A 10,367-nucleotide genomic window follows, 5' to 3' on the forward strand; every position below is an offset into this window, starting at 1 on the left:
TAGACCGATGTCACTGTGTTTGTGGGTGCCATCATATCGCCGGATTTCCCAGCCCCCCCCCCGGTGGAAAATGAAAATGTTTTCCTGTCACAAGTTCGCCCCGCCAGTGATCTCAATCCTGAGGTGCGAAAGAACCGCAACGTGTTAGTTCGTTTTAACATTTCAGTCGAAAAGTAGCGAGTATGTCAGCGATCGGGGCAGAGAACACGCTCAGCGCAGCAATGAAACCAGTTTAAATGGAAAGTGCTGCATTGAATTCGGGTCAAACCTTCTCTACAGCAAACCTTCCGGCCTCAAGGACTGACAAGGGGCGGTCTGGGACACAAAGGTGTCCGATTTTCATGAGAATCGGAGACTTTTTGAGGAGAGAGAAACACAGTGGCGCCGGGAGCTGCCAACAGGATGTTTCCGCCCCGTCCGCTCTCTGCCTTTAAGTTGCTCTGTGCCGCCGCCTCTCGCTTCATTTCTCACCCAGTCCTGACTGTGAGAGATCACTTGTGCAGAGTTGCTGATATGAGCGAGACCGCAGCCGCCGAAGCGGCTCCTCCGCCGGCCCAAACCAAGGCTCCCAAGAAGAAGGCGGCGGCCGCCCGGAAAAAGACCGCCGGTCCCAAGCTGGGGGAACGGATCGACAAAATTGTTGCGGATTGCCAGGAACGGCGAGGAATGTCCCTGGTGGCGGTATCGAAGGGACTGGCCGCCAGCGGTATCGATGTTGAAAAATACCACAAGCTCATCAAGGTGACCATCAAGAGGAAATTGGAAACCGGCTCCCTGGTTCAGACCAAGGGCACGGGTGCCTCGGGCTCCTTCAAGGCCGCTGCGAAAGAAGGCGCCGTGAAAATGGCAAAGAAAGCCAAGAAACCAGCGTCCAAGGTTTCGAAGACAAAAAATCCGATCGCTAAAAAAACCCCGTCCAAGAAACCTCCGGCAAAGAAAATGTCCAAGAAAACTGTAAACAAGAAATCTCCGGCCAAGAAAGTTGTAAACAAGAAACCACCGGCCAAGAGAGTTGGGGCCAAGAAACTAACACCAAAGAGGCCGGCGGCTAAGAAATCAGTGGCCACGAAAGCGGCGCCCAAGAAGACCACGAGCCCGAAGAAGGCCCCAGTAAAAAAGACGTCGATAAAAGCGCCGAAGCCGAAACCAGCGGCGAAAGTCCCGAAGAAAACGACAAGAAAATGAATTAAAAAGATCAACTTGTAAAGACCAAAACCCAACGGCTCTTCTCAGAGCCACTCACATCTCCCTGGAAAGAGCTGATCCTGAATCAATGGTTACAGTCCCAGGACGAGTCTCTGCCAATGGGACATAATTCCCATTAAACCTGAGATCCCCGGTGATTCACTGCCCCCTCCCTGGTGTCTGAAATAAACAGAGATTGGGCGCAGTTTAAGGCTTCTCTGTGAAACTGCAACATTGATGGTGAATTCCCGCTCACAGCCCAAAGTCCAACTGGGAGGATCCCCAGATCAGCGGGTTAATGTGGATGTAAACCACTGAATTGTGTTGGAGGGGTGATATGGGGAGAGGGTACGAGCTCTGAAGATGAATGGGAAGGAGACTTATTAATTGTCAATGCATTTAGACAGAAATATTACTGATTGCTCTTTAATGTGGAATCCGTGCCTGTGAACGTTTGTGGGGCGCTGAGTCTTGATGTATAGTCAGCAAACCGTTGAAAATTGGCGGTTGCAGAAAACTGCGGGAGGAGCTGGATATGAGAGGCAGCTCTCTGCTCTGTCTGTCACTCTGACTGTCTCCTCCCCTTCTCGCCTCTCTCTCTCTCTCTCTCTGCGTTTCTCGAGCAGGTGGGGACGCTGTGTATAAAAGGAGACAGTAGCATTCAAAGATCCTATAGCAGTGCTCCGCTATAAGATCTTTGGTAGCATTCGGACTTTTATTGTGCAGCGACTTGAGTGAAGAAACATCATGTCTGGCAGAGGGAAAGGAGGCAAAGGACTGGGCAAAGGTGAAGTTAGGCAGATATTCTGAAGGTTTAAACTGAAGAGGGGCTTATAGTAGACTATTCTCCAGTCCAAAGATCTCCCCTTTGCTATTTAACGCTTTGTAAATCCAGCAACACAAAGGTCGACTCGAAACTTTCCCGGGAAGTAGTGGTTTATCTCCATTCTCAGGTAGAACTGAATACCGTCAGTTTCCACATCGGGTCTGTAAATTCGCACCGCATATTCCGACTTGGTGGTTTACGGAGGTGATTTAAATTAATTCGAAATTAAGTTGGTAGGAACAGAATAATACTGCATTCACAATTGCAAGCGAGTATTTACCTCGGGTCCCGCTTGCTGTTAAATTGGCGGGCAATTTGAAATTGAACCAGTAGCCAACCACACTATAGTGCGCCTGCCCTCACTGGTTGTCTGAGCTCCGCCCGCCGCTCATAAATCTCTGTATTTGGTCACAAATAATTTTTTCCCCGCCGGCCTCAGACCTGAAACTGGCGGCCAGTTGTTGACTGAGCTGCTGCCAATCGCAGCGCGGGAACGACATGTTTGCATCTGTACTACAGCCAATCTCACGTTGTGGGCCGGCCCTTCACCAAGGCTTTAAAAGTCGGCTCCAGAGCCGGCTCCGTCATTCCAGTGCCTCTATTTCAGGCTGTAATACAAGTGTTGAAGTATAATGGCCCGGACCAAGCAGACAGCGCGCAAATCAACCGGAGGGAAAGCTCCTCGCAAACAACTGGCGACCAAAGCGGCGCGGAAGAGCGCTCCAGCCACGGGCGGAGTGAAGAAGCCTCACCGCTACCGGCCCGGCACCGTGGCTTTGCGGGAGATCCGGCGCTACCAGAAATCCACCGAGCTGCTCATCCGTAAACTGCCCTTCCAGCGCCTGGTGCGTGAGATCGCTCAGGACTTCAAGACAGACCTGCGCTTCCAGAGCTCGGCCGTCATGGCCCTGCAGGAGGCCAGCGAGGCTTACCTGGTGGGGCTCTTTGAGGACACCAACCTGTGCGCCATCCACGCCAAGCGTGTCACCATCATGCCCAAAGACATCCAGCTGGCCCGCCGCATCCGCGGGGAGCGCGCTTAAACTCCGAACCAAGGACAACAAAAGGCTCTTTTAAGAGCCACCAACCCGGCAGTGGAAAGAGCTGTGTCCTCCTGTTCATTGTCCTCTTACATTATGGTCCCGGCCTTTCTTACCAGAACTGGCACCGCAGTCACAGCTGCCGAGCGGAGTCTGACCCCACGGGCTCCAGTGTCCCGGACGGACCCGGTTTCCATGTGAATCCCCTTGTGACGCGTTCTCGTCTCTCCAAGAACAAACACCTTTATTGATCATTTCCCCCGCGTCACATGTCATTATTCGGCCCTTCCACAGACACCGTGAGTGTTCCTGAATTAATGTCTGGGTCACTGGGTTGTTTTATCCTTCACATGCTCTACTCAGCTGTTCATTATATCATTACAGTGGCGGCCCGGGCTATGAGCGGGACTTTATTTAGCAACGTCCCACGCTCGCTATTACTGAGCGGAATCTCACGCCGCTGACCCAAGAAAACCGCGCCCGCTGTTTGCTCTTCGCCTTCTTTGTAAAGTCGCTGCTTTCACCTACAACATCTGCATTTAGTACGCACAGAAATGGCGCGAAAAACAACTGTCGGCCTTGCAGTAAACCAGATTTGTTCTGTATTCTATATTTTATATCCTTACCTAGGATATACCTAGCAAGCGTTGTCTGCGAAGGGCGCTCAGCATCGCCAAAGACTGCTCTCACCCCAACCATGGACTGTTTACCCTCCTACCATCCGGGAGGCGCTACAGGTCTCTCCTTTGCCGGACCAGCAGGTCCAGGAACAGCTTCTTCCTTGCGGCCGTCACTCTACTGAACAATGTACCTCGGTGACAGCCAATCACCCCCCCCCCCCCCCCCTCACCCTCACCCCCTCACCCCCACCTCATCTGAGGAGAGTACCTTCCTCACCAGTGTATTCCACGGGGCTGGATCCTATGTCACACCCCAATGTCTGTTCATCATCATTACTTGTAATCCCTCTGCTATGTCCAGGCCCCCTACACCTCAATACTCCTCCAAGAAGGTCGTGAGGCTCTCTGGTTTTCCCTGAACAGAGACCCAATCAGTTTTCCTCTGTTATCCTCCTTGTCCAGTCTCTCCCGACCACCATTGGAGACACCTCACACGTCCAACTCTTGAATAACTTACAATTTCTAGAACCACATTGGCTCATCTAAATTATGTTTTATGTTTTGCTTTTAATAGTCTACTGTATATTGTGTTGTTGTTACTTGCGAGCAAAGCACCAAGGCAAATTCAATAGACAATAGGTGCAGGAGTAGGCCATTTGGCCCTTCGAGACAACACTACCATTCAATGTAATCACGGCTGATCATCCACAATCAGTACCCCCCGTTCCTGCCTTCTTCCCATATACTCTGACTCTGCTATCTTTAAAAGCCCTATCAAGCTCTCTCTTGAAAGTATCCAGAGAACCGGCCTCCACCACCCTCTGAGAGAGAATTCCACAGACTCGCAACTCTCTGTGTGAAAAAGTGTATCCTCATCTGTTCTAAATGCCTTACCCCTTATTCTTAAAATGTTGCCCCTGGTTCTGGACTCCCCCAACATCAGGAACATGTTTCCTGCCTTTAGCGTGTCCAAACTTCTAATAATCTTATATGTTTCAATAAGATCCCCTCTAATCTTTCTAAATTCCAGAGTATACAAACCCAGGTGCTCCATTCTCTCAGCATATGACAGTCCCCACCATCCCAGGAATTAAACTTGTGAACCTATGCTGCACTCCCTCAATAGCAAGAATGTCCTTCCTCAAATTAAGGGACCAAAACTGCACACAATACTCCAGGTGTGGTCTCACTAGGGCCTTGTACAAATGCAGAAGGACCTCTTTGCTTGTATACTCAACCCCTCTTGTTATGAAGGCCAACATGCCATTCGCTTTCTTCACTGCCTGCTGTACCTGCATGCTTACTTTCATTGACTGATGAACAAGGACCCCCAGATCATGTTTTACTTTTGCTTTTCCCAACTAAACACCATTTAGATAATTATCTGCCTTCATGTTTTTGCTACCAAATTCCTTGCATGTATATATACTTGGCTAATAACATTTATTGAATTCAATTTAATCTTTACTATGAACGTCCAATCTCTTTACACCTCCATCACCCACCAGGAAAGGCCTTACAGTTCTACTTTGAACAGAGACCCAATCAGTTCCCCTCTATGAACAACCTTGTCTGCCTGGCAGAAGCTGTCCTCCCCGCAGTAACTTCTATTTTGGCTCCTCGCTTTCTTCAGGTTAAAGGTGTGGCCATGAGCACTTGCACGGACCGAAGCTATTGTTGGTTATGTCAAACAATTCTTGTTCCAAATGTGCACTGGCACCATGCCCCAAATGCTTCCCTGCCACATCGATGATTGCATCAGGACTGTCCCTTGCACCCATGCAGAAACCATTGATTCTATTAACTTTACCATTGATTCTACCCTGCCCTCTTTCACGTGGCATACTTCTGACACCTCTCTCCTTCTTGATCTCTCTGTCTCAATCACAGGGGACAGGCAATAGACTGGCATCTACTGCAAACCTACTGACTTACAATGTTATCTGCACACCGCCTTACATCCTGCCCCTATATCCTTTGTGTCCTGCAGTTCTGCACTCACTCCCGTGCCCCCAGATAGAACAGAGATCCCCTGATTCTCATCTTTCACCCCACCAGACTCTACATACAACACATCATCCTCTGACATTTCCGCTACCGTCACCTTGATCCCACCACCGGTCACAGCTTCCCATCTTCATCCCTTTCTGCCTTCAACAGACCACTCCCTCTGCAACGCCTTGTTTCAGTCATCCCTTCCCACCCAAACCACCCCTTTCCCAGCTACTTTCCTCTGCAACCGCAGGAGATGTAACACCTGTGCCTCGACCTCTTCCCTCACATTTACCCAAGGACCTCAGCTGTCCTTAACATGAGACAACGATTCATGTGCACCTCCTTTAACCACCTCTGTTGTATTTGGTGTTCCTGCTATGGCTTCCTGTATGGCAAGACAAGGTGTAGACTCGGTGACCGTTTCACTGAAGACTTGTGCTCAATCCACCAAGGCCTGGAGTTCCCAGTGGCTAACCATTTTAATTCCCACTTCAAATCCCAAACTGACCCTACTGTGCTGGGCCTCCTCAATTGCCAGAGTGAGGCCACACACAAACTGGAGGAACAGTACTTTATATTCTGCTTGGGCAGCCTACAACCTGATGGTATGAACATTGAATTCACCAGTTTTAGGTAACTAATCTATAAACAATTCCCAAATCCAACCCTTGTTTTTCTTCCTCCCTAATCACAACCTCTATCACAATCCGCACATCCTCTGTCCTTATCACTCACCTTTTCTTATTTTTAAATATTTCAATAGTGAAACCATCTGCCCACAAACCATCCCCACCTGTATCTGCCTATCACTCAATGGGCCTTGCCCTGTTCCAGTTTTCTCCCCTCCCCACTCTAATCAGTCCAAATGCTGGTAGACCCTGTTCTCAAAATCCCCCGCAGCAAATTACCCAAATAGATGACCTGTGCCTAACAATGATGCAAGTATATCTCCCAGATCCACTGCAATTTTACCCTGACTTCCCACAATGTCCTGGGATACACCTGGTCAGGCCTCAGGGATTTAGCCACCTTAGAAAGACATAGAAAATATTAAAAATCGGTGCAGGATAGGCCATTTGGCCCTTCAACCCAGCATCGCCATCCAATATGATCGTGGCTGATCATCTAAAATCAGTACCCCATTCCTGCTTTTTCCCCATATCCTTTGATGTATTTAGCATTAAGACCGAAATGTAACTCTCTCTTGGAAACATACAGTGAATTGGCCTCCACTGGCAGGGAATTCCACAGATTCAGGCTGATGGGAAGGGTGATCATGGCTCAGGGCGGGGTGCTGACGCCCAAGAAGACCAGCGCGAACAGTAAGAGCAAGTAACTTGGCGAAATATTAATTTAATGACCCAAAGGCTCTTTTAAGAGACACCTAAAGTGCCCGGAAGAGCTGAGTACCGGCGTGAGTGGGATATTTCCGTTAATGCCAACCGTTCTATATATCTAGCACAGTCGAGTCTCCGTATGTCCATTTTAGTCTAAATCCCGCAGAGGGACTACTATTTATCTGCGCACGAATAGCTCCGTTTAAGCAGGACCCCTTACCATTTTGCTCTGTCTTTTCTAACCAGATATTTTACCAGAAATAGAGAAATCACCACCCCTCCTCCTTGTACTTCCGGGATGAATCTCTGGTGAGAGGAACAGCCTAATCAGAGTGTAGTCGTACACAACGATTTGCTCTAAGATCTTTGGTCGTACACCAGTGAACAGCCGGCAACAAGAGAAGCGCGGAAACCAACCGTCGGACCCCAAGTGTTTGAAAAAGTTCAAAAACGTTTTCCCCAATAATCTCCAAAAACAAATACATTATAAACTCCGATCTTGCGTACCCCATTTCGTCAGTCACTTGTTCCCGATCCATTTACAATAGACAAGAGAGATTCTGGGAAATTAATCTTATATCTCCATTAACTGGTAATCGAACGGAGCAAATGCGTCTCACGGATGGGTTTCTGTGTAAATAACACAGCGTTAAGTTATGGTCGAGTGAGTTCATAAAGTGCGGACGGATGCGAGATTACGGCGTCAAGTGGTTCTGTGACTGAACTTGTTGTGATCTCAGTAAAAGCGGCATTCAGGAAACAATCAGGCCGCAGTTTGATAAACATAAACACAATTTAACATATTGTACCTGTTTTTCCAAAAGTCCCCATACAATTCTGCAACAATTCGATGTCGAAATAATGCTACAACTCTTTCAGTGAGATTGTGGGTGGCTCTTAAAAGAGCCTTTGGGTTTTTGGTTTATCAGGATTGAGAATGTTTACTTCGAACTGGTATACTTGGTCACCGCCTTTGTCCCTTCCGACACGGCGTGCTTGGCCAGCTCCGCGGGCAGCAGCAGGCGCACGGCGGTCTGGATCTCACGGGAGCTGTTGGTCTACCGCTTGTTGTAATGAGCCAAGCGGGAAGCCTCACCCGCGATGCGCTCGAAAATATCGTTGACGAACTAGTTCATAATGCTCATGGCCTTGGAGGAGATGCCGGTGTCGGGGTGAACCTGCTTCATCACTTTGTAGATGTAGATACCGTAACTCTCCTTCCTCGACCTCCTGCGCTTCTTACCCGCCTTGCCTGCAGGTTTGGACACGGCATTCTTGGCCACTTTCACTTTCGGTGGGTCAGGCATTTCGTCTGTCGGCTTTGGACACACAAATGTAGGGAACTCAATCCGAGCGCGGACTAAATAGGCTGCCCCAAAGAATTTAGAGCAGAGCGCTCTGCTCCAAAGGTCTTAGCTCCGCTATAAGATCTTTGCTCTGCTCTAAGATCTTTGCCCCACCGCCCTATGCTAATGAGGGATTGGGGAAAGCGAACGTTGTCATTGGTTGGTGTCAATCAACACTTTGATTGGACCTTGAAGCAACCAATCCCAGTGCTTCGCTTCCACCAATCACAGAGCGCGCCCACTGCCACGTGTCCGGTAACACGTGACAGGACGGGGAGGCGGAGTTCTGCGGAGCCGCTGCTGTCAATCATTTTATTAACATTTCAAATTAGACTTTATTCAGGTTATAAATATATAAGATATTCTCTACTTTTGACTTAAAAAGTGCTTGCTACCAAATTCCTTTGAAGGAATCAGAGAAGAAATACGCTGCGTTTGAAGCAAATGGGAAATTACATCACTACTGCAGTTTCTTTTGGTGTAACTAATAGCGTGGCTGTTTTTCAGAGATGGACAAACTTGTTGAACAGGAAAACCTTAAAGATACTTTCCCTTATCTTGAGAATATAACTATTGCAGGAAAAGACCAAGCTGAACATGATGAAAATGTACAACGGTTTTTAGATGTCGTACATTCTAAAAATCTAACATTAAATCAAGGAGGACGACCAGTGGCTTTCATGTCTCGTACTCTCCAAGGTAGTGAATTGCAATACCCAACTGTCGAAAAGGAAGTTACAGCAATTATTGAAGCAGTGAGGAAATGGAGTCATTTCCTTGCTCGCCAGCACTTCACTTTGATAACAGATCAGCGTTCAGTAGCTTTAATGCTGGATAATTGGAAACGGACGGAGATTCCTGTGAAGTAACCAATCACAGTGCTTCGCTTCCACCAATTGAGGCCCTTCCCCTGCGGAGTGTCCTGTCCTGCCTTGCGAGTCAATTGTGACGTCAGTCGGTGTTTTTTCCTTCAAAATGAGAACTTGAAAAACTTGAAAAACTTTAATATTTTGAAACAGTTTTTAAAAGATTAGTAACTTGGGAAATATAGGTTGAAATGCGACGGGAAGATATTTATCGTGTCCGCGGGAAATTGTGAGGAGCATGTGTGAAAATGGGAAGGCTGTGGTCTAGTGTTTGGAAGAAGATAGGAATTAAGGAGATTGACAGAAAGCTGACACAACCCTGGCCCACACAGACACAAGGACAAAGACTTCAGGGCTGCCAACTCTCACGCTTTGAGCGTGAGAATCACGCATTTGAATAAACTCTCACGCCCTCACGCTGATCAGAAATTTCTCACGCTCTGTGGTGAGAAATTCTGTGATCAATGAAAATTTCAAAACTCAGATAAACTGCACGGATATTGGAGAGCCGGGGCTGAGGGACGAATGAAAGCAGCTGGCGGATACAGATGCTGGGAGTCAGAGCTGGCGAGTGTTTGCGGGTCTGACGATTCGCTCGCTGCAGCTCCGGCCATGGAGCAGTGCATTCCCAGGCCGTCAGAGGCGTCGGAAGTGTTACGCCGCTGCTGCGAGAGTCTCTGTGCCGAAGGGACAGACTCTCAAAGGGAGGTGGAGAGTGAGAGAGTGGAGAGTGAATGGAGAGAGATAAGAGGGAGAGGGGGGGAGAGAGAGGTGGGGGGAAGAGAGAATGGGTGAGAGAGGGGTTGTAAAAGAGTGAGGGAGAGAGGGGGTAAGAGAGAGATAGAGACAGAGTAGAGGGCGAGAGGGAGGGGGTGCAGCGTGGGATGGGGCAGAGAGGGAGGGGCGGGCAGAGAGGGAGGGGGGCAGAGAGGGAGGGGGGCAGAGAGGGAGGGGTGCAGAGAGAGATGGGGCACAGAGAGGGAGGGGACAGAGAGGGAGGGGGCTGAGTGGTAGGGGGCAGAGGGGGGGCAGAGAGGGAGGGGCAGATAAGGGGGCAGGTCAGAGAGGGGGTAGAGAGGGGGCAGAGAGAGAGGGGGACAGTGAGAGAGGGGGGCCAGTGAGGGAAGGGTGGGGCAGAGAGGGAGGGGTAGA

At 49.1% G+C, this 10,367-nt stretch overlaps 1 protein-coding gene across 1 annotated transcript in view; it reads left to right on the forward strand.

The window, feature by feature from the left end:
• Positions 1-3,447, forward strand: part of LOC116968015 (histone H3.v1-like) — a 38,780-nt gene extending 35,333 nt beyond the window's left edge. Inside the window, exons 2-3 of the mRNA XM_033014647.1 lie at positions 476-1,121; positions 2,640-3,447. Of these exons, the coding sequence (XP_032870538.1) occupies positions 476-1,121; positions 2,640-3,054 (1,061 nt within the window). The 3' untranslated portion in view covers positions 3,055-3,447. The remainder of the gene's footprint in view (positions 1-475; positions 1,122-2,639) is intronic.
• The last annotated feature ends 6,920 nt before the right edge of the window (positions 3,448-10,367 follow it).

Source organism: Amblyraja radiata, chromosome 43, assembly GCF_010909765.2.
Source record: "Amblyraja radiata isolate CabotCenter1 chromosome 43, sAmbRad1.1.pri, whole genome shotgun sequence".
In the NCBI taxonomy this organism is placed as follows: domain Eukaryota; kingdom Metazoa; phylum Chordata; class Chondrichthyes; order Rajiformes; family Rajidae; genus Amblyraja; species Amblyraja radiata.